This window comes from Pseudophryne corroboree, chromosome 2 (assembly GCF_028390025.1).
Source record: "Pseudophryne corroboree isolate aPseCor3 chromosome 2, aPseCor3.hap2, whole genome shotgun sequence".
Taxonomy (NCBI): domain Eukaryota; kingdom Metazoa; phylum Chordata; class Amphibia; order Anura; family Myobatrachidae; genus Pseudophryne; species Pseudophryne corroboree.
Genome location: NC_086445.1, coordinates 9,253,726 through 9,279,677, shown reverse-complemented (window position 1 = coordinate 9,279,677; position 25,952 = coordinate 9,253,726). Strand labels below are relative to the sequence as shown.

The window sequence follows — 25,952 nt, the reverse complement described above, 5'->3', positions numbered from 1 at the left end:
GGTGCAGTGTGTATAATGATGTCAGGTGCAGTGTACAGATGTAGGTGCAGTGTGTATAATGATGTCAGGTGCAGTGTACAGATGTAGGTGCAGTGTGTATAATGATGTCAGGTGCAGTGTACAGATGTAGGTGCAGTGTGTATAATGATGTCAGGTGTGTACGTACAGATGTAGGTGCAGTGGTCGAAGTGGAAGTTTTGAAGTGGAGTATGTACAACTGAAGGGTGAAATCATGTGCGCACGCTCTGGAAAAGGGGGCGTGTCCTTTAGTATAGTAGGACCCCTTTTACATTATAGCACACAATGTGAGCCGAAATTCACACTATACCACACTGAATGAGTCGAAATTCACATTATAGAACACAGTGTGAGCCGAAATTCACATTATAGCACACTGAATGAGCCGAAATTCACATTGTAGCACACTGAATGAGCCGAAATTCACATTATAGCACACTGAATGAGCCGAAATTCACCTTGTAGCACACTGAATGAGCTGAAATTCACCTTATAGCACACACTGTGAGCCAAAATTCATATTGTAGCACACTGAATGAGCCGAAATTCACAATGTAGCACACTGAATGAGCCGAAATTCACATTATACCACACTGTATGATCCGAAATTCACATTATACCACACTGTAGGAGCCAAAATTCACATTATACCACACTGAATGAGCCAAAATTCACATTATACCACACTGTATGAGCCGAAATTCACATTATAGCACGCATTATGAATCGAAATTCACATTATACCACACTGAATGAGCCGAAATTCACTTTATAGCACACTGAATGAGCCGAAATTCACATTATACCACACTGTATGAGCCGAAATTCACATTATACCACACTGTATGAGCCGAAATTCACATTATACCACACTGTATGAGCCGAAATTAACATTATAGCACGCAGTATGAACCGAAATTCACATTATACCACCCTGAATGAGCCGAAATTCACTTTATAGCACACTGAATGAGCCGAAATTCACATTGTAGCACATTGAATGAGCCTAAATTCACATTATAGCACACTGAATGAGCCAAAATTCATATTGTAGCACACTGAATGAGCCAAAATTCACATTATACCACACTGTATGAGCCGAAATTCACATTGTAGCACACTGAATGAGCCGAAATTCACCTTGTAGCACACTGAATGAGCTGAAATTCACCTTATAGCACACACTGTGAGCCAAAATTCATATTGTAGCACACTGAATGAGCCGAAATTCACAATGTAGCACACTGAATGAGCCGAAATTCACATTATTGCACACTGAATGACCTGAGATTCACATTGTAGCACACCGAATGAGCCGAAATTCACATTGTAGCACACTGAATGAGCCGAAACACATTATAGCACACTGAATGAGCCAAAATTCACATTGTAGCACACTGGATGAGCCGAAATTCACCTTGTAGCACACTGAATGAGCTGAAATTCACCTTATAGCACACACTGTGAGCCAAAATTCATATTGTAGCACACTGAATGAGCCGAAATTCACAATGTAGCACACTGAATGAGCCGAAATTCACATTATACCACACTGTATGATCCGAAATTCACATTATACCACACTGTAGGAGCCGAAATTCACATTATACCACACGGCATGAGCCAAAATTCACATTGTAGCACACGGTATGAGCCAAAATTCACATTATAGCACACGGTATGAGCCGAAATTCACATTGTAGCACACTGAATGAGCCAAAATTCACATTATAACACACTGAATGAGCTGAAATTCACATTATAGCACGCAGTATGAACTGAAATTCACATTATACCACACTGAATGAGCCAAAATTCACATTATAGCACACAGTATGAGCGAAAATTCACATTGTAGCACACTGAATGAGCCGAAATTCACATTATAGCACACTGAATGAGCCAAAATTCACATTGTAGCACACTGAATGAGCCGAAATTCACATTATAGCACACTGAATGAGCCGAAATTCACATTATAGCACACTGAATGAGCCAAATTTCATATTGTAGCACACTGAATGAGCCAAAATTCACATTATACCACACTGTATGAGCCGAAATTCACATTATAGCACGCAGTATGAACCGAAATTCACATTATACCACACTGAATGAGCCGAAATTCACTTTATAGCACACTGAATGAGCCGAAATTCACATTGTAGCACACTGAATGAGCCGGAATTCACATTATAGCACACTGAATGAGCCAAAATTCATATTGTAGCACACTGAATGAGCCGAAATTCACATTATACCACACTGTATGAGCCGAAATTCACATTGTAGCACACTGAATGAGCCGAAATTCACCTTGTAGCACACTGAATGAGCTGAAATTCACCTTATAGCACACACTGTGAGCCGAAATTCACAATGTAGCACACTGAATGAGCCGAAATTCACATTATACCACACTGTATGAGCCGAAATTCACATTGTACCACACGGCATGAGCCAAAATTCACATGGTAGCACACGGTATGAGCCGAAATTCACATTGTAGCACACGGTATGAGCCGAAACTCACATTATAGCACACTGAATGAGCCGAAACTCACATTATAGCACACTGAATGAGCCGGAATTCACATTATAGCATGCAGTATGAACCGATATTCACATTATACCACACTGAATGAGCCAAAATTCACATTATAGCACACAGTATGAGCCGAAATTCACATTGTAGCACACTGAATGAGCCGAAATTCACATTATAGCACACTGAATGAGCCGAAATTCACATTATAGCACGCAGTATGAACCGAAATTCACATTATACCACACTGAATGAGCCGAAATTCACATTATAGCACGCAGTATGAACCGAAATTCACATTATACCACACTGAACGAGCCGAAATTCACATTATAGCACACAGTATGAGCCGAAATTCACATTGTAGCACACTGAATGAGCCAAAATTCACATTGTAGCACACTGAATGAGCCAAAATTCACATTGTAGCACACTGAATGAGCCGAAATTCACATTATAGCACACTGAATGACCTGAAATTCACATTATAGCACACTGAATGAGCCAAAATTCACATTGTAGCACACTGAATGAGCCGAAATTCACCTTGTAGCACACTGAATGAGCTGAAATTCACCTTATAGCACACACTGTGAGCCAAAATTCATATTGTAGCACACTGAATGAGCCGAAATTCACAATGTAGCACACTGAATGAGCCGAAATTCACATTATACCACACTGTATGAGCCGAAATTCACAATGCAGCACACTGAATGAGCCGAAATTCACATTATACCACACTGTATGAGCCGAAATTCACATTATACCACACTGTAGGAGCCGAAATTCACATTATACCACATGGCATGAGCCAAAATCCACATTGTAGCACACGGCATGAGCCAAAATTCACATTGTAGCACACGGTATGAGCCGAAATTCACATTGTAGCACACAGAATGAGCCGAAATTCACATTATACTACACTGTATGAGCCGAAATTCACATTATAGCACACGGTATGAGCCAAAACTCACATTATAGCACACTGAATGAGCCGAAATTCACATTGTAGCACACTGAATGAGCCGAAATTCACATTGTAGCACACTGAATGAGCCAAAATTCACATTGTAGCACACTGAATGAGCCGAAACTCACATTATAGCACACTGAATGAGCCGAAATTCACATTATAGCACACTAAACGAGCCAAAATTCATATTGTAGCACACTGAATGAGCCGAAATTCACATTATACCACACTGTATGAGCCGAAATTCACATTATAGAACACGGTATGAGCCAAAATTCACATTGTAGCACACTGAATGAGCCGGAATTCACATTGTAGCACACGGTATGAGCCTAAATTCACATTGTAGCACACGGTATGAGCCGAAACTCACATTATAGCACACTGAATGAGCCGGAATTCACATTATAGCATGCAGTATGAACCGAAATTCACATTATACCACACTGAATGAGCCAAAATTCACATTATAGCACACAGTAAGAGCCGAAATTCACATTGTAGCACACTGAATGAGACGAAATTCACATTGTAGCACACTGAATGAGCCAAAATTCACATTGTAGCACACTGAATGAGCCGAAACTCACATTATAGCACACTGAATGAGCCGAAATTCACATTATAGCACACTGAATGAGCCAAATTTCATATTGTAGCACACTGAATGAGCCGAAATTCACATTATACCACACTGTATGAGCCGAAATTCACATTATAGCACGCAGTATGAACCGAAATTCACATTGTACCACACTGAATGAGCCGAAATTCACTTTATAGCACACTGAATGAGCCGAAATTCACATTGTAGCACACTGAATGAGCCAAAATTCACATTATAGCACACTGAATGAGCCAAAATTCATATTGTAGCACACTGAATGAGCCGAAATTCACATTATACCACACTGTATGAGCCGAAATTCACATTGTAGCACACTGAATGAGCCGAAATTCACCTTGTAGCACACTGAATGAGCTGAAATTCACCTTATAGCACACACTGTGAGCCAAAATTCATATTGTAGCACACTGAATGAGCCGAAATTCACAATGTAGCACACTGAATGTGCCGAAATTCACATTATACCACACTGTATGAGCCGAAATTCACATTACACATTATACCACACTGTATGAGCCGAAATTCACATTATACCACACGGCATGAGCCGAAATTCCCATTGTAGCACACGGTATGAGCCGAAATTCACATTGTAGCACACGATATGAGCCGAAACTCACATTATAGCACACTGAATGAGCCAAAATTCACATTGTACCACTGAATGAGCCGAAACTCACATTATAGCACACTGAATGAGCCGAAATTCACATTATATCACACTGAATGAGCCAAAATTCATATTGTAGCACACTGAATGAGCCGAAATTCACATTATACCACACTGTATGAGCCGAAATTCACATTATAGCACGCAGTATGAACCGAAATTCACATTATACCACACTGAATGAGCCGAAATTCACATTATAGCACACTGAATGAGCCAAAATTCATATTGTAGCACACTGAATGAGCCGAAATTCACATTATACCACACTGTATGAGCCGAAATTCACATTGTAGCACACTGAATGAGCCGGAATTCACATTGTATCACACTGAATGAGCCGAAATTCACCTTGTAGCACACTGAATGAGCCGAAATTCACCTTATAGCACACACTGTGAGCCAAAATTCATATTATGGCACACTGAATGAGGCGAAATTCACAATGTAGCACACTGAATGAGCCGAAATTCACATTATACCACACTGTATGAGCCGAAATTCACATTATACCACACGGCATGAGCCAAAATTCACTTTGTAGCACACGGTTTTAGCCGAAATTCACATTGTAGCACACTGAATGAGCCGAAATTCACATTTTCTCTGACGTCCTAGTGGATGCTGGGGACTCCGTAAGGACCATGGGGAATAGACGGGCTCCGCAGGAGACTGGGCACATCTAAAGAAAGATTTAGGACTATCTGGTGTGCACTGGCTCCTCCCCCTATGACCCTCCTCCAAGCCTCAGTTAGATTTCTGTGCCCGGCTGAGCTGGATGCACACTAGGGGCTCTCCTGAGCTCCTAGAAGAAAGTATAGTTTAGGTTTTTTATTTTCAGTGAGACCTGCTGGCAACAGGCTCACTGCAACGAGGGACTAAGGGGAGAAGAAGCGAACCTGCCTGCTTGCAGCCAGCTTGGGCTTCTTGGCTACTGGACACCATTAGCTCCAGAGGGATCGAACACAGGACCCGACCTCGTCGTCCGTTCCCGGAGCCGCGCCGCCGTCCCCCTTACAGAGCCAGAAGCAAGAAGGTGGTCCGGAAAATCGGCGGCTGAAGACTTCTGTCTTCTCCAAGGTAGCGCACAGCACTGCAGCTGTGCGCCATTGCTCCTCATGCACACCACACACTGCGGTCACTGATGGGTGCAGGGCGCTGGGGGGGGCGCCCTGAGCAGCAATAGTAACACCTTGGCTGGCAAAACTAACACCATATATAGCCCCAGAGGCTATATAGGTGTATATTAACCCCTGCCAGAAACGATAAAATAGCGGGAGAAAGCCAGCAGAAAAAGGGGCGGAGCCAACTCCCTCAGCACACTGGCGCCATTTTTCCTCACAGCTCAGCTGGAAGGAAGCTCCCTGGCTCTCCCCTGCAGTCCTGCACTACAGAAAGGGTAAAAAAGAGAGGGGGGGCACAATTTAGGCGCAGTATATATATATTAGGCAGCTATAAGGGAAAACACTCTGTATAGTGATATCCCTGTGTTATATAGCGCCCTGGTGTGTGCTGGCATACTCTCCCTCTGTCTCCCCAAAGGGCTTTGTGGGGTCCTGTCCTCTGTCAGAGCATTCCCTGTGTGTGTGTGCTGTGTGTCGGTACTGCTGTGTCGACATGTATGATGAAAAAAATGATGTGGAGGCGGAGCAAATGCCTGTGAATGTGATGTCACCCCCTGCGGGGTCGACACCTGTGTGGATGGACTTATGGAAGGTGTCAACTCCTTACACAAAAGGTTTGACGACATAGGACAGCCGGCTACTCAGCTTGTGCCTGTTCCAGCGTCTCAAATGTCATCAGGGGCTTTAAAACGCCCGCTACCTCAGGTGACAGACACATATGTCGACACAGATACCGACTCCAGTGTCGACGACGATGAGACTAGTGTACCCTCCAATAGGTCCACCCGTTACTTGATTGAGGCAATGAAAAATGTATTACACATTTCTGATAATACCCCAGGTACCACAAAAAAAAAAAAAAAAAGGGTATTATGTTTGGTGAGAAAAAACTACCTGTAGTTTTTCCTGCATCTGAGAAATTTAATATGAGGTGTGTGAGGAAGCGTGGACTTCCCCCGATAAGAAATTGATAATTTCTAAGCAGCGTACCCTTTTCCGCCGGAGGATAGGTCACGTTGGGAAATATCCCCTAGGGTAGATAAAGCGCTGACACGCTTATTAAAAAAGATGGCACTACCGTCTCCGGATACGGCTGCCCTAAAGGAACCTGCTGATAGAAAGCAGGAAACTACCCTTAAAGCTATATACACACACATGGGCATTATATTGAGACCAGCTATTGCCTCGGCATGGAGGTGCAGTGCGGCAGCTGCGTGGTCAGATTCCCTGTCGGAACTATGGATAGGGGCAATATTTTGCTGATAATAGAGCATATAAAAGACGCTGTCTTATACATGCGTGATGCACAGAGGGATATTTGCCGGCTGGCATCACAAATAAGCGCTATGTAAAAGCGATGCCGATTCAAAACGGAACATGGAAGTTTTGCCCTATAAGGGGGTGGAACTGTTTGGGGATGGTCTTTCAGACCTCGTTTCCACAGCTACTGCTGGGAAATCAAACTGGTTGCCACAAGCTACCCCACAGCAAAAGAAAGCACTGTATTATCAGGTACAGTCCTTTCGGCCCCAGAAAAGCAAGAGGGCTGGAGGCTCATCTTTTCTGCCAAGAGGAAAAGGTAGAGGGAAAAAGCTGCAGCACACAGCTAGTTCCCAAGAGCAGAAGTCCTCCCCTGCGTCCGGTAAGTCCACAGCATGACGCTGGGACTGCTCAGGCGGACCCGGGTACGGTGGGGGCCCGTCTCAAAAAAATTTCAGCGCACAGTGGGCTCTCTCACAGGCGGATCCCTGGGTTCTTCAAACAGTATCTCAGGGGTACAGGCTGGAATTCGAGACGTCTTCCCCCCGCCGTTTCCTAAAATCTGCCTTACCGGCAACTCCCTCTGCCAGGGAGGCAGTGTGGTGGTTATCTAAAAACTGTATTCACTGCAAGTGATTGTCAAGGTACCCCTCCTTCAACAAGGAAAGGGTTACTATTCCACAATGTTTGTGGTACCGAAACCGGAAGGTTCGGTGAGACCCATATTAAATTTAAAATCCTTGAACACATATATCAAAAGATTCAAGTTCAAAATGGAATCGCTCAGGGCGGTTATTGCGAACCTGGACGAGGGGGATTACAGGGTCTCTCTGGACATCAAGGATGCTTACCTGCATGTCCCCATTTACCCTCCTCACCAGGAGTACCTCAGGTTTGTGGTACAGGACTGTCACTATCAGTTCCAGACGCTGCCGTTTAGGTTATCCACGGCACCGAGGGTCTTTACCAAGGTAATGGCCGACATGATGATACTCCTTCGCAAGAAGGGAGTTTTTAATTATCCTGTACTTGGACGATCTCCTTATAAAGGCGAGGTCCAAGGAGCAGTTGGTAGTGGGGGTAGCACTTTCTCGGGAAGTGCTGCAACAGCACGGCTGGATTCTCTATATTCCAAAGTCACAGCTGGTCCCGACGACACGTCTTCTGTTCCTGGGAATGATTCTGGACACAGACCAGAAAAAAAGTGTTTCTTCCAGTGGAAAAAGCCGAGGAGTTGTCATCTCTAGTCAGAAACCTCCTAAAACCAGGACAGGTGTCGGTACATCAATGCACACGAGTCCTGGGAAAAATGGTAGCTTCGTACGAAGCAATTCCATTCGGAAGGTTCCACGCAAGGACTTTCCAGTTGGACCTGTTGGACAAATGGTCCGGGTCCCATCTCCAGATGCTGCAGCGGATAACCCTGTCGGCAAGGACCAGGGTGTCGCTGCTGTGGTGGCTGCAGAGGGCTCATCTTCTAGAGGGCCGCAGATTCGGAATACAGGACTGGGTCCTGGTGACCACGAATGCCAGCCTTCGGGGCTGGGGTGCAGTCACACAGGGAAGAAATTTCCAAGGACTGTGGTCAAATCAGGAGATTTCTCTTCACATAAATATTCTGGAGCTAAGTGCCATTTACAATGCCCTAAGCCAAGCAAGGCCCCTGCTTCAGAACCAGCCGGTACTGATCCAATCAGACAACATCACGGCGGTCGCCCATGTAAACAGGCAGGGCGGCACAAGAAGCAGGAGGGTAATGGCAGAAGCCACAAGGATTCTCCGTTGGGCGGAAAATCATGTGTTAGCACTGACAGCAGTGTTCATTCCGGGAGTGGACAACTGGGAAGCAGACTTCCTCAGCAGGCACGACCTCCACCCGGGAGAATGGGGACTTCATCCAGAAGTCTTCCAAATGCTGGTAAACCGTTGGGAAAGACCACAGGTGGACATGATGGCGTCCCGCCTCAACAAAAAGCAAAAAAAAGATATTGCGCCAGGTCAAGGGACCCTCAGGCGATCGCTGTGGACGCTCTAGTGACACCGTGGGTGTACCAGTCGGTTTATGTGTTCCCTCCTCTTCCTCTCATACCCAAGGTACTGAGGATAATAAGGAAAAGAGGAGTAAGAACTATACTCATTTTTCCGGGTTGGCCAAGAGGGGCTTGGTACCCGGAACTTCAAGAAATGATCTCAGAGGACCCATGGCCTCTGCCACTCAGACAGGACCTGCTGCAGCAGGGGCCCTGTCTGTTCCAAGACTTACCGCGGCTGCGTTGACGGCATGGCGGTTGAACACCGGATCCTGAGTGAAAAAGGCATTCCGGAGGATGTCATTCCTACCCTGATCAAAGCCAGGAAGGATCTCAGCCTGAAAATCAGACGTTTGTAAAGGGAGTGCTGCATATTCAGACCCTCTTTTGTGTCCCCGGGGGCACCTTGGAATCTCAATGTGTTTTGGAGTTCCTGAAATCACATTGGTTTGAGCCACTTAAAACCGTGGATTTGAAATATCTCACGTGTAAAGTGGTGATGTTGTTGGCTCTGGCGTCGGCCAGGCGTGTGTCAGAATTGGCGGCTTTGTCATGTAAGAGCCTCTACCTGACTTTCCATATGGATAGGGCAGAGTTGAGGACTCGTCCTCACTTTCTCCCGAAGGTGGTATCAGCATTTCACTTGAACCATCCTATTGTGGTGCCTGCGGCTGCTAGGGACTTGGAGGACTCCAAGTTACTGGACGTAGTCAGGGCCCTGAAAATGTATGTTTCCAGGACGGCTGGAGTCAGAAAATCTGACTCGCTGTTTATCCTGTATGCACCCAACAAGCTGGGTGCTCCTGCTTCTAAGCAGACTATTGCGCGCTGGATTTGTAACACTATTCAGCTTACGCATTCTGCGGTGGGTCTACCGCAGCCTAAATCTGTAAAAGCCCATTCCACAAGGAAGGTGGGCTCATATTGGGCGGCTGCCCGAGGGGTCTCGGCTTTACAACTTGGCCGAGCTACTACTTGGTCAGGGGCAAACACGTTTGCAAAATTCTACAGATTTGATACCCTGGCTGAGGAGGACCTTGAGTTCTCTCATTCGGTGCTGCAGAGTCATCCGCACTCTCCCGCCTGTTTGGGAGCTTTGGTATAATCCCCATGGTCCTTACGGAGTTCCCAGCATCCACTAGGACGTCAGAGAAAATAAGATTTTACTCACCGGTAATTCTATTTCTCATAGTCCGTAGTGTATGCTGGGCGCCCATCCCAAGTGCGGATTGTCTGCAATACTTGTAAATAGTTATTGTTACACAAATCGGGTTGTTATGGCGAGCCATCTGTTCAGAGGCTCCGTTGTTATCATACTGTTAACCGGAGTTCATATCACGAGTTGTACGGTGTGATTGGTGTGGCTGGTATGAGTCTTACCCGGGATTCAAAATCCTTCCTTATTGTGTCAGCTCTTCCGGGCACAGTGTCCTAACTGAAGCTTGGAGGAGGGTCATAGGGGGAGGAGACAGTGCACACCAGATAGTCCTAAAACTTTCTTTAGATGTGCCCAGTCTCCTGCGGAGCCGTCTATCCCCCATGGTCCTTACGGAGTTCTCAGCATCCACTACGGACTACGGGAAATAGATTTACCGGTGAGTAAAATCTTATTATAGCACGCAGTATGAACCGAAATTCACATTATACCACACTGTATGAGCCGAAATTCACATTGTAGCACACTGAATGAGCCGAAACTCACATTATAGCACACTGAATGAGCCGAAATTCACATTATAGCACACTGAATGAGCCGAAATTCACATTATAGCACACTGAATGAGCCAAAATTCAGATTGTAGCACACTGAATGAGCCGAAATTCACATTATACCACACTGTATGAGCCAAAATTCACATTATAGCACACAGTATGAGCCGAAATTCACATTATAAAACACAGTATGAGCCGAAATTCACATTGTAGCACACGATATGAGCCGAAACTCACATTGTAGCACACTGAATAAGCCGAAATTCACATTATAGCATGCAGTATGAACCGAAATTCACATTATACCACACTGAATGAGCCAAAATTCACATTATAGCACACACTTTGAGCCGAAATTCACATTGTAGCACACTGAATGAGCCGAAATTCACATTGTAGCACACTGAATGAGCCAAAATTCACCTTGTAGCACACTGAATGAGCCAAAATTCACATTATAGCACACTAAATGAGCCAACATTCATATTGTAGCACACTGAATGAGCCGAAATTCACATTATATCACACTGTATGAGCCGAAATTCACATTATAGCACACAGTATGAACCGAAATTCACATTATACCACACTGAATGAGCCGAAATTCACATTATAGCACACAGTATGAGCCGAAATTCATTGTAGCACACTGAATGAGCCGAAATTCACATTGTAGCACACTGAATGAGCCAAAATTCACATTGTAGCACACTGAATGAGCTGAAATTCACATTATAGCACACAGTATGAACCAAAATTCACATTATACCACACTGAATGAGCCGAAATTCACATTATACCACACTGTATGAGCCGAAATTCACATTATAGCACACATCATGAGCCGAAATTCACATTGTAGCACACTGAATGAGCCGAAACTCACATTATAGCACACTGAATGAGCCGGAATTTACATTATAGCACACTGAATGAGCCAAAATTCATATTATAGCACACTGAATGAGCCGAAATTCACATTATACCACACTGTATGAGCCGAAATTCACATTATACCACACTGTATGAGCCGAAATTCACATTGTAGCACACTGAATGAGCCGAAATTCACATTGTAGCACACGGTATGAGCCAAAATTTACATTGTAGCAAACGGTATGAGCCAAAATTCACATTGTAGCACACGGTATGAGCCGAAATTCACATTGTAGCACGCAGTATGAGCCAAAATTCACATTATGCCACATGGAATAAGACAGAATTCAGGGAAAGTGACAGTAGGGACAGGGAGAGGGACAGCAGGGGCATAGGGACAGGGAGAGGGACAGCAATGACATAGGGACAGGGAAAGTGACAGCAGGGACATAGGGACAGGGAGAGTGACAGACAGTGATAGTAGGGACAAGGAGAGTGACAGCGGGGACATAGGGACAGGGAAAGTGACAGCAGGGACATAGGGACAGGGAGAGTGACAGAGAGTGATAGCAGGGACATAGGGACAGGGAGAGTGACAGAGAGTGATAGCAGGGACATAGGGACAGGGAGAGTGACAGAGAGTGATAGCAGGGACATAGGGACAGGGAGAGTGACAGCAGGGACATAGGGACAGGGAAAGTGACAGCAGGGACATACTGTACTACCTGTCTCCTTGCTGGAGAGGTTGAGATGGACGGATCCCAGGGTAGATGAGCATTACAGTTTGGTTGTCTTTAGTATTGCATATCTTTGTTCCAGTTGTCACTGTATGTGCTACACAGCCTCTCCCAATGAGTTGTCTGTTGTAGGAGACACTGCATGACACATTTGTTTTATAATTTGCGAGTTTTATCATAAAGTGGTTTCAATGTTTTCTAGGTCCTACAGTCATTTTCTCAGAAGATTATAAACTCATTGGTGCCGATCTAAGTGACATTTCTCATTTACAATCTGCATTGGATGGTGCTGGAATAAAATGGGATTGTCCTACTCTACTGCTCGGAGAAGTGGTGTTGTGCTATATGGATGCTGCACGGTATGTAGAGCATGTGTTATACTGCGCTATGCCAGATATTACTGTATGTCTTACACTATGCTTCAAGCTCCAGCACGTCTGTCATTTCATAGACATACATTTCCCAGCAGCCTCTGAAGCTGCAGAGGTCAGGAACAGTTCACATGACCAGTGTTAGGCGACAGGTGAGAGTGAGCAGCAGTTGGGCAATTCAGTCTGAGGGAACGGTCAGAGAGGTGGGAAGCGTCACTGCTGTGTGAAGATGGTGATCCGGGCCCTCCATTGCTGAGTGACAGGCAGGGAGAGTAGGGCCGTCTCCAACCTCGGATCTGCCGTGGAGTAGGACAGACGTGGCAGTAATCTGAGTGGTAGGAATTCCAGGTCCTGGTCCTGCCAGTGACAGAGTATTCCTGTATGGATAGGAAGAGTTCCTGGTCCTGCTGGTGACAGAGTATTCCTGTATGGATGAGAGGAGTTCCTGGTCCTGCCAGTGACAGAGTGTTCCTGTATGGATGGGAGGAGTTCCAGGTCCTGCCAGTGACAGAGTATTCCTGTATGGACGGGAGGAGTTCCTGGTCCTGCCAGTGACAGAGTATTCCTGTATGGATGGGAGGAGTTCCAGGTCCTGCCAGTGACAGAGTATTCCTGTATGGATGGGAGGAGTTCCTGGTCCTGCCAGTGACAGAGTATCCCTGTATGGATGAGAGGAGTTCCTGGTCCTGCCGGTGACAGAGTATTCCTGTATGGATGAGAAGAGTTCCTGGTCCTGCTAGTTACAGAGTGTTCCTGTATGGATGGGAGGAGTTCCTGGTCCTGCCAGTGACAGAGTATTCCTGTATGGATGGGAGGAGTTCCTGGTCCTGCCAGTGACAGAGTATCCCTGTATGGATGAGAAGAGTTCCTGGTCCTGCTAGTTACAGAGTGTTCCTGTATGGATGGGAGGAGTTCCTGGTCCTGCCAGTGACAGAGTATTCCTGTATGGATGGGAGGAGTTCCTGGTCCTGCCAGTGACAGAGTATTCCTGTATGGACGGGAGGAGTTCCTGGTCCTGCCAGTGACAGAGTATTCCTCTATGGACAGGAGGAGTTCCTGGTCCTGCCAGTGACAGAGTATCCCTGTATGGATGGGAGGAGTTCCTGGTCCTGCCAGTAACAGAGTATCCCTGTATGGATGGGAATAGTTCCTGGTCCTTCTAATGACAGATTATTCCTGTATGGACAGGAGGAGTTCCTGGTCCTGCCAGTGACAGAGTATTCCTGTATGGACAGGAGGAGTTCCTGGTCCTGCCAGTGACAGAGTATTCCTGTATGGATGGGAGGAGTTCCTGGTCCTGCCAGTGACAGAGTATTCCTGTATGGACGGGAGGAGTTCCTGGTCCTGCCAGTGACAGAGTATTCCTGTATGGACAGGAGGAGTTCCTGGTCCTGCCAGAGACAGAGTGTTCCTGTATGGATGGGAGGAGTTCCAGGTCCTGCCAGTGACAGAGTATTCCTGTATGGACAGGAGGAGTTCCTGGTCCTGCCAGAGACAGAGTATTCCTGTATGGATGGGAGGAGTTCCTGGTCCTGCCAGTGACAGAGTATTCCTGTATGGACAGGAGGAGTTCCTGGTCCTGCCAGAGACAGAGTATTCCTGTATGGATGGGAGGAGTTCCTGGTCCTGCCAGTGACAGAGTATTCCTGTATGGATGGGAGGAGTTCCTGGTCCTGCCAGTGACAGAGTATTCCGGTATGGACAGGAGGAGTTCCTGGTCCTGCCAGTGACAGAGTATTCCTGTATGGATGGGAGGAGTTCCAGGTCCTGCCAGTGACAGAGTGTTCCTGTATGGATGGGAAGAGTTCCAGGTCCTGCCAGTGACAGAGTATTACTGTATGGATGGGAGGAGTTCCTGGTCCTGCCAGTGACAGAGTATTCCTGTATGGATGGGAGGAGTTCCTGGTCCTGCCAGTGACAGAGTATTCCTGTATGGATGGGAGGAGTTCCAGGTCCTGCCAGTGACAGAGTATTCCTGTATGGATGGGAAGAGTTCCTGGTCCTGCTGGTGACAGAGTGTTCCTGTATGGACAGGAGGAGTTCCTGGTCCTGCCAGTGACAGAGTATCCCTGTATGGACAGGAGGAGTTCCTGGTCCTGCCAGTGACAGAGTATCCCTGTATGGATGGGAAGAGTTCCTGGTCCTGCCAGTGACAGAGTATTCCTGTATGGATGGGAATAGTCCCTGGTCCTGCTAGTGACAGAGTATTCCTGTATGGATGGGAGGAGTTCCAGGTCCTGCCAGTGACAGAGTATTCCTGTATGGATGGGAGGAGTTCCAGGTCCTGCCAGTGACAGAGTATTCCTGTATGGATGGGAGGAGTTCCAGGTCCTGCCAGTGACAGAGTATCCCTGTATGGACAGGAGGAGTTCCTGGTCCTGCCAGAGACAGAGTATTCCTGTATGGACAGGAGGAGTTCCTGGTCCTGCCAGTGACAGAGTATTCCTCTATGGACAGGAGGAGTTCCTGGTCCTGCCAGTGACAGAGTATCCCTGTATGGATGGGAGGAGTTCCTGGTCCTGCCAGTAACAGAGTATCCCTGTATGGATGGGAATAGTTCCTGGTCCTTCTAATGACAGATTATTCCTGTATGGACAGGAGGAGTTCCTGGTCCTGCCAGTGACAGAGTATTCCTGTATGGACAGGAGGAGTTCCTGGTCCTGCCAGTGACAGAGTATTCCTGTATGGATGGGAGGAGTTCCTGGTCCTGCCAGTGACAGAGTATTCCTGTATGGACGGGAGGAGTTCCTGGTCCTGCCAGTGACAGAGTATTCCTGTATGGACAGGAGGAGTTCCTGGTCCTGCCAGAGACAGAGTGTTCCTGTATGGATGGGAGGAGTTCCAGGTCCTGCCAGTGACAGAGTATTCCTGTATGGATGGGAGGAGTTCCTGGTCCTGCCAGTGACAGAGTATCCCTGTATGGACAGGAGGAGTTCCTGGTCCTGCCAGTGACAGAGTATTCCTGTATGGATGGGAGGAGTTCCTGGTCCTGCCAGTAACAGAGTATTCCTGTATGGACAGGAGGAGTTCCTGGTCCTGCCAGAGACAGAGTATTCCTGTATGGATGGGAGGAGTTCCTGGTCCTGCCAGTGACAGAGTATTCCTGTATGGATGGGAGGAGTTCCTGGTCCTGCCAGTGACAGAGTATTCCGGTATGGACAGGAGGAGTTCCTGGTCCTGCCAGTGACAGAGTATTCCTGTATGGATGGGAGGAGTTCCAGGTCCTGCCAGTGACAGAGTGTTCCTGTATGGATGGGAAGAGTTCCAGGTCCTGCCAGTGACAGAGTATTACTGTATGGATGGGAGGAGTTCCTGGTCCTGCCAGTGACAGAGTATTCCTGTATGGATGGGAGGAGTTCCTGGTCCTGCCAGTGACAGAGTATTCCTGTATGGATGGGAGGAGTTCCAGGTCCTGCCAGTGACAGAGTATTCCTGTATGGATGGGAGGAGTTCCAGGTCCTGCCAGTGACAGAGTATTCCTGTATGGATGGGAGGAGTTCCTGGTCCTGCTAGTGACAGAGTATTCCTGTATGAATGGGAGGAGTTCCTGGTCCTGCCAGTGACAGAGCATTCCTGTATGGATGGGAGGAGTTCCTGGTCCTGCCAGAGACAGAGTATTCCTGTATGGATGGGAAGAGTTCCTGGTCCTGCTAGTGACAGAGTGTTCCTGTATGGATGGGAGGAGTTCCAGGTCCTGCCAGTGACAGAGTATTCCTGTATGGATGGGAGGAGTTCCTGGTCCTGCCAGTGACAGAGTATTCCTGTATGGATGGGAGGAGTTCCTGGTCCTGCCAGTGACAGTGTATTCCTGTATGGACAGGAGGAGTTCCTGGTCCTGCCAGTGACAGAGTATTCCTGTATGGATGGGAGGAGTTCCAGGTCCTGCCGGTGACAGAGTATTCCTGTATGGATGGGAGGAGTTCCTGGTCCTGCTAGTGACAGTGTTCCTGTATGGATGGGAGGAGTTCCTGGTCCTGCCAGTGACAGAGTATCCCTGTATGGACAGGAGGAGTTCCTGGTCCTGCCAGTGACAGAGTATTCCTGTATGGATGAGAGGAGTTCCTGGTCCTGCCAGTGACAGAGTATTCCTGTATGGATGGGAGGAGTTCCTGGTCCTGCCAGTGACAGAGTATTCCTGTATGGATGGGAAGAGTTCCAGGTCCTGCTAGTGACAGTGTTCCGGTATGGATGAGAGGAGGGTCCTCAGCTACGTCAGGAGGGGTGAGCTTAGCGTACCACCCTGCATATAACGGACACTACACACAGACTACTCTCCATCAGCATGTGTCCTAACAGCCAAGGAAATGTAATGAGAAGTCTCCTCCGACTATTACATGTAAGAAACGACGCCCTGTGCTACCTTACAGGACATTATTACTCAGGACAGGCTGAGTGTTCCTTAGGATGCTGTCTGCTTAACATAGCTAACATACAGTAACCTCTGTGTCCTGCTCGATAGCATTACCCGCAGTTGTGTAGCTCCGCAGGAAATTTTCATTGGGCGTTAATAAAGAGCTCTGTAAAGGGACGTCTGTTCCATCTGTTCAGGTATAGAGAGAGAAAGAGAGCGCCAGTGGAGAGCTACACTGTTTATGTCTAATCTGAAGGGTGTGATACACGTTCCCAGTATTCGGGATGCCGGCTGTCAGAAGACAGACAGCAGCTTCCCGATGGCGAGAATGATGAAAGGGGTTCGGTAAGAATACTTTCCCTAACCCACCTACCTCCCTAACTCTCCCTCCCCGCATCCTTACCCTCCCCCACCCACAGCCTAACCCTCCTCCCCCCACTCACAGCCTAAACCTAACCCCCCTCACCGCAACCTAACCCTCTACCCCCCACAGCCTAACCCTAACCCCCTTCATCGCAGCCTAACCTTAACCTAACCATCCCTCCCCGCAACCTTACCCTCCACCCACCCACAACCTAACCCTCCTCCCACCCACAGCCTAACCCTCCCACACCGCAGCTAAACCCTCCAAACCCCGCACAGCCTCACCCTAACCCTCCTTCCCCCCTAACTCTCCCTCACCGCAGCCTAACCCTCCACACCCCACACAGCCCCACCCTAACCCTCCCCACCAACCCCTCTAACCCCTCTAACCCTCCTTCCCCCTAACTCTCCCTCACCGCAGCCTAACCCTCCACACCCCACACAGCCCCACCCTAACCCTCCCCACCAACCCCTCTAACCCTCCTTCCCCCCTAACTCTCCCTCACCGCAGCCTAACCCTCCACACCCCACACAGCCCCACCCTAACCCTCCCCACCAACCCCTCTAACCCTCCTTCCCCCTAACTCTCCCTCACCGCAGCCTAACCCTCCACACCCCACACAGCCCCACCCTAACCCTCCCCACCAACCCCTCTAACCCTCCTCCCCCCTAACTCTCCCTCACCGCAGCCTAACCCTCCACACCCCACCCTAACCCTCCCCACCAACCCGTCTAACCCTCCTTCCCCCTAACTCTCCCTCACCGCAGCCTAACCCTCCACACCCCACACAGCCCCACCCTAACCCTCCCACCAACCCCTCTAACCCTCCTTCCCCCCTAACTCTCCCTCACCGCAGCCTAACCCTCCATGCCCCACACAGCCTCACCCTAACCCTCCCACCAACCCCTCTAACCCTCCTTCCCCCCTAACTCTCCCTCACCGCAGCCTAACCCTCCACACCCCACACAGCCTCACCCTAACCCTCCCACCAACCCCTCTAACCCTCCTTCCCCCCTAACTCTCCCTCACCGCAGCCTAACCCTCCACACCCCGCACTGCCTCACCCTAACCCTCCCACCAACCCCTCTAACCCTCCTTCCCCCCTAACTCTCCCTCACCGCAGCCTAACCCTCCACACCGCCTCACCCTAACCCTCCCACTAACCCCTCTAACCCTCCTTCCCCCCTAACTCTCCCTCACCGCAGCCTAACCCTCCACACAGCCTCACCCTAACCCTCCCACCAACCCCTCTAACCCTCCTTCCCCCCTAACTCTCCCTCACCGCAGCCTAACCCTCCACACAGCCTCACCCTAACCCTCCCACCAACCCCTCTAACCCTCCTTCCCCCCTAACTCTCCCTCACCGCAGCCTAACCCTCCACACTGCCTCACCCTAACCCTCCCCACCAACCCCTCTAACCCTCCTTCCCCCCTAACTCTCCCTCACCGCAGCCTAACCCTCCACACCCCACACAGCCCCACCCTAACCTTCTCCACCAACCCCTCTAACACTCCTTCCCCCACTCCTTCACCGCAGCCTAACCCTCCACACCCCACACAGCCTCACCCTAACCCTCCCCACCAACCCCTCTAACCCTCCTTCCCCTAACTCTCCCTCACCGCAGCCTAACCCTCCACACCCCACACAGCCCCACCCTAACCTTCCCCACCAACCCCTCTAACCCTCCTTCCCCCCTAACTCTCCCTCACCGCAGCCTAACCCTCCACACCCCACGCAGCCCCACCCTAACCTTCCCCAGCAACCCCTCTAACCCTCCTTCCCCCCTAACTCTCCCTCACCGCAGCCTAACCCTCTACACCCCGCACAGCCTCACCCTAACCCTCCCACCCTCCTTCCCCGCAACCTAACCCTCCCCCAACCCACAGCATAACCCTAACCCTAAGCCCTCCTGCAGCCTAACGCTAACAGTCCCCAGCATACTTACTATCACACAGGTACTCAAACTCAGTCCTCAGGACCCCACTCTGGTCCATGTTTTCCGTTGGTGATACACAGTGCAGCTGCTGGGTGACATGGAAAACGTGAACCATGTGGGGTCCTGAGGACTGGGTTTGAGAACCACTGTACTATCGGGATGCTGGCTGTCAGGATTCCGCTACCAGAATACTGACCGCGTGTCAGGATTCCAGTGCCGGGATTTTGACTGCCGGCATGCTGAACGTATCCCGTCTGATGTGAAGGTGTAGAGACTCCTCAATAACAAGCATTTAGCAACAATTGTAGCTGTATCAGTAAGGAGGACCTAACTCTGCGGAAAAGCCAGGCGATAATGGAATGTCAGCGATGAACAATATATCGTTGAACGATAATGATCAGTGACATCACCGCCGGCATTCCCGGACATGCAGCTCAATATTGGTGATCGCTGAACGGCGTGCGGGAGCGTGCATCATTCACAATATTACCCCAGGTGAAAACCTACAGTGGGTGATAAACCGTTCAGAACGCTTCTGTAATCCCATTCCACACCACCGTTCCCACCACAGACTCCTGACAGAATCTCCCCGCAGCACTCAGGATGGCTCTACTTACACCCTCCGACGCCTCAGATTGCAGGGTGGCTCTACTTACACCCCCCCAACGCCTCAGATTGCAGGATGTCTCTACTTACACCCCCCAACGCCTCAGATTGCAGGGTGTCTCTACTTACACCCCCCGACGCCTCAGATTGCAGGATGTCTCTACTTACACCCCCAGTTGCCTCAGCGCTCAGGGTGGTTCTACTTACACCCTCCGACGCCTCAGATTGCAGGATGTCTCTACTTACACCCCCCGACGCCTCAGATTGCAGGATGGCTGTACTTACACCCCCCGACGCCTCAGATTGCAGGGTGGCTCTACTTACACCCCCAGACGCCTCAGATTGCAGGATGTCTGTACTTACACCCCCCGACGCCTCAGATTGCAGGATGTCTCTACTTACACCCCCCGACGCCTCAGATTGCAGGATGGCTCTACTTACACCCCCAGACGCCTCAGATTGCAGGATGGCTGTACTTACACCCCCCAACGCCTCAGATTGCGGGATGTCTCTACTTACACCCTCCGACGCCTCAGATTGCAGGCTGTCTTTACTTACACCCCCCGACGCCTCAGATTGCAGGATGGCTGTACTTACACCCCCAGACGCCTCAGATTGCAGGATGGCTCTATTTACACCCTCCGACGCCTCAGATTGCAGGATGTCTCTACTTACACCCCCCGACGCCTCAGATTGCAGGATGGCTCTACTTACACCCCCAGACACCTCAGATTGCAGGATGGCTCTACTTACACCCCCCGACGCCTCAGATTGCAGGATGTCTCTACTTACACCCCCAGACGCCTCAGATTGCAGGATGGCTCTACTTACACCCCGCAACACCTCTGATTGCAGGATGGCTCTACTTACACCCTCCGACGCCTCAGATTGCAGGGTAGCTCTACTTACACCCCCAGACGCCTCAGATTGCAGGATGGCTCTACTTACACCCCCAGACGCCTCAGATTGCAGGGTAGCTCTACTTACACCCCCAGACGCCTCAGATTGCAGGATGGCTGTACTTACACCCTCCGACCCCTAAGATTGCAGGATGGCTCTACTTACACCCCCCGACGCCTCAGATTGCAGGATGTCTCTACTTACACCCCCCAACGCCTCAGATTGCAGGATAGCTCTACTTACACCCTCCGACGCCTCAGATTGCAGGATGTCTCTACTTACACCCCCCGACGCCTCAGATTGCAGGATGGCTGTACTTACACCCCCCGACGCCTCAGATTGCAGGGTGGCTCTACTTACACCCCCAGACGCCTCAGATTGCAGGATGTCTGTACTTACACCCCCCGACGCCTCAGATTGCAGGATGTCTCTACTTACACCCCCCGACGCCTCAGATTGCAGGATGGCTCTACTTACACCCTCCGACGCCTCAGATTGCAGGATGGCTCTACTTACACCCCCAGACGCCTCAGATTGCAGGATGGCTGTACTTACACCCCCCAACGCCTCAGATTGCGGGATGTCTCTATTTACACCCTCCGACGCCTCAGATTGCAGGATGTCTTTACTTACACCCCCCGACGCCTCAGATTGCAGGATGGCTGTATTTACACCCCCAGACGCCTCAGATTGCAGGATGGCTCTATTTACACCCTCCGACGCCTCAGATTGCAGGATGTCTCTACTTACACCCCCCGACGCCTCAGATTGCAGGATGGCTCTACTTACACCCCCAGACACCTCAGATTGCAGGATGGCTCTACTTACACCCCCCGACGCCTCAGATTGCAGGATGTCTCTACTTACACCCCCAGACGCCTCAGATTGCAGGATGGCTCTACTTACACCCCGCAACACCTCTGATTGCAGGATGGCTCTACTTACACCCTCCGACGCCTCAGATTGCAGGGTAGCTCTACTTACACCCCCAGACGCCTCAGATTGCAGGATGGCTGTACTTACACCCTCCGACGCCTCAGATTGCAGGGTAGCTCTACTTACACCCCCCGACGCCTCAGATTGCAGGATGGCTCTACTTACACCCCCAGACGCCTCAGATTGCAGGGTAGCTCTACTTACACCCCCAGACACCTCAGATTGCAGGATGGCTGTACTTACACCCTCCGACGCCTCAGATTGCAGGATGGCTCTACTTACACCCCCCGACGCCTCAGATTGCAGGATGTCTCTACTTACACCCCCCAACGCCTCAGATTGCAGGATGGCTCTACTTACACCCCCAGACGCCTCAGATTGCAGGATGGCTCTACTTACACCCTCCGACGCCTCAGATTACAGGATGGCTCTACTTACACCCTCCGACGCCTCAGATTGCAGGTGGCTCTACTTACACCCTCCGACGCCTCAGATTGTAGGATGGCTGTACTTACACCCCCCGACGTCTCAGCGCTCAGGGTGGTACTGCTTACACCCCCCGACGCCTCAGATTGCAGGATGGCTCTACTTACACCCCCCAACGCCTCAGATTGCAGGATGGCTCTACTTACACCCTCCGACGCCTCAGATTGCAGGATGGCTCTATTTACACCCCCCAACGTCTCAGATTGCAGGGTGGCTCTACTTACACCCTCCGACGCCTCAGCTTGCAGGGTGGCTCTACTTACACCCCCAGACGCCTCAGATTGCAGGATGGCTCTACTTACACCCCCAGACGCCTCAGATTGCAGGATGGCTCTACTTACACCCTCCGACGCCTCAGATTGCAGGATGGCTCTACTTACACCCCCCAACGTCTCAGATTGCAGGGTGGCTCTACTTACACCCTCCGACGCCTCAGATTGCAGGATGGCTCTACTTACACCCTCCGACGCTTCAGATTGCAGGATGGCTCTACTTACACCCCCCAACGCCTCAGATTGCAGGATGGCTCTACTTACACCCTCCGACGCCTCAGATTGCAGGATGGCTCTATTTACACCCTCCGACGCCTCCGATTGCAGGATGGCTCTATTTACACCCTCCGACGCCTCAGATTGCAGGATGGCTCTACTTACACCCCCCGACGCCTCAGATTGCAGGATGGCTCTACTTACACCCCCCGACGCCTCAGCGCTCAGGGTGTCTCTACTTACACCCCCAGACGCCTCAGCGCTCAGGGTGGCTCTACTTACACCCCCAGACGCCTCAGATTGCAGGATGGCTCTACTTACACCCCCAGACGCCTCAGATTGCAGGATAGCTCTACTTACACCCTCCGACGCCTCAGATTGCAGGATGGCTCTACTTACACCCCCCGAAGCCTCAGATTGCAGGATGGCTCTACTTACACCCCCAGAAGCCTCAGCGCTCAGGGTGTCTCTACTTACACCCCCAGACGCCTCAGATTGCAGGATGGCTCTACTTACACCCTCCGACGCCTCAGATTGCAGGATGACTTTACTTACACCCCCCAACGCCTCAGATTGCAGGGTGGCTCTACTTACACCCCCAGACGCCTCAGATTGCAGGATGGCTCTACTTACACCCCCCAACGCCTCAGATTGCAGGGTGGCTCTACTTACACCCCCAGACGCCTCAGATTGCAGGATGGCTCTACTTACACCCCCAGACGCCTCAGATTGCAGGGTGGCTCTACTTACACCCCCAGACGCCTCAGATTGCAGGATGGCTCTACTTACACCCTCCGACGCCTCAGATTGCAGGGTGGCTCTACTAACACCCCCAGACGCCTCAGATTGCAGGATGGCTCTACTTACACCCTCCGACGCCTCAGATTGCAGGGTGGCTCTACTTACACCCCCAGACGCCTCAGATTGCAGGATGGCTCTACTTACACCCTCCGACGCCTCAGATTGCAGGGTGGCTCTACTTACACCCCCAGACGCCTCCGATTGCAGTATGGCTCTACTTCCCCCCCCCCCCGACGCCTCAGATTGCAGGATGGCTCTACTTACACCCCCCGACGCCTCAGCGCTCAGGGTGTCTCTACTTACACCCCCAGACGCCTCAGCGCTCAGGGTGGCTCTACTTACACCCCCAGACGCCTCAGATTGCAGGATGGCTCTACTTACACCCTCCGACGCCTCAGATTGCAGGGTGGCTCTACTTACACCTCCAGACGCCACTCTCTAGCCATAACCCTGTCACTCTCTATCCCTAACCCTGCCACTCTCTATACCTAACCCTGCCACTCTCTATCCCTAACCCTGCCACTCTCTATCCCTAACCCTGCCACTCTCTATACCTAACCCTGCCACTCTCTATACCTAACCCTGCCACTCTCTATCCCTAACTCTGCCACTCTCTGCCCCTAACCCTGCCACTCTCTATACCTAACCCTGCCACTCTCTATCCCTAACCCTGCCACTCTCTATCCCTTACCCTGCCCCTCTCTATCCCTTACCCTGCCCCTCTCTATACCTAATCCTGCCACTCTCTATCCCTAACCCTGCCACTCTCTATCCCTAACCCTGCCACTCTCTATCCCTAACCCTGCCACTCTCTATCCCTAACCCTGCCACGCTCTACCCTAACCCTGCCACTCTCTATCCCTAACTCTGCCACACTCTATCCCTAACCCTGCCACTTTCTATACCTAACCCTGCCACTCTCTATCCCTAACCCTGCCACTCTCTATCCCTTACCCTGCCCCTCTCTATACCTAATCCTGCCACTCTCTATCCCTACCCCTGCCACTCTCTATCCCTACCCCTGCCACTCTCTATCCCTAACCCTGCCACTCTCTATACCTAATCCTGCCACTCTCTATCCCTAACCCTACCACTCTCTATACCTAATCCTGCCACTCTCTATCCCTAACCCTACCACTCTCTATACCTAATCCTGCCACTCTCTATTTCTAACCCTACCACTCTCTATCCCTAACCCTACCACTCTCTATACCTAACCCTGCCACTCTCTATCCCTAACCCTACCACTCTCTATTCCTAATCCTGCCACTCTCTATACCTAACTCTGCCACTCTCTATCCCTAACCCTGCCACTCTCTATCCCTAACCCTGCCACTCTCTGCCCCTAACCCTGCCACTCTCTATACCTAACCCTGCCACTCTCTATCCCTAAACCTGCCCCTCTCCATCCTAACCCTGCCACTCTCTATCCCTAACCCTGCCACTTTCTATCCCTAACCCTGCCACTCTCTGCCCCTAACCCTGCCACTCTCTATCCCTAACCCTGCCACGCTCTACCCTAACCCTGCCACTCTCTGCCCCTAACCCTGCCGCTCTCTATCCCTAACCCTGCCACACTCTATCCCTTACCCTGCCACTCTCTATCCCTAACCCTGCCACTCTCTATACCTAACCCTGCCACTCTCTATCCCTAACCCTGCCACTCTCTATCCCTAACCCTGCCGCTCTCTATCCCTAACCCTGCCACTCTCTATCCCTAACCCTGCCACTCTCTATCCCTAACCCTGCATCCCTAACCCTGCTACTCTCTATCCCTAACTCTGCCACTCTCTATCCCTAACCCTGCCACTCTCTATCCCTAACCCTACCACTCTCTATCCCTAACCCTGCCACTCTCTATACCTAACCCTGCCACCCTCTATCCCTAACACTGCCGCTCTCTATCCCTAACCCTGCCGCTCCCTATCCCTAACTCTGCCACGCTCTACCCTAACCCTGCCACCCTCTATCCCTAACTCTGCCACACTCTATCCCTAACCCTGCCACTCTCTATACCTAACCCTGCCACTCTCTATCCCTAACCCTGCCACTCTCTATCCCTAACCCTGCCACTCTCTATCCCTATCTCTGCCGCTCTCTACCCCTAACCCTGCCGCTCTCTATACCTAACC

At 50.1% G+C, this 25,952-nt stretch overlaps 1 protein-coding gene across 2 annotated transcripts in view; it reads left to right on the top strand.

Moving 5' to 3' along the window:
- Positions 1-25,952, top strand: part of LCMT2 (leucine carboxyl methyltransferase 2) — an 850,582-nt gene that overhangs the window by 167,443 nt on the left and 657,187 nt on the right. For both annotated transcript variants that reach the window (XM_063950787.1, XM_063950788.1), the window contains exon 6: positions 12,783-12,939. In XM_063950787.1, the coding sequence (XP_063806857.1) occupies positions 12,783-12,939 (157 nt within the window). The remainder of the gene's footprint in view (positions 1-12,782; positions 12,940-25,952) is intronic.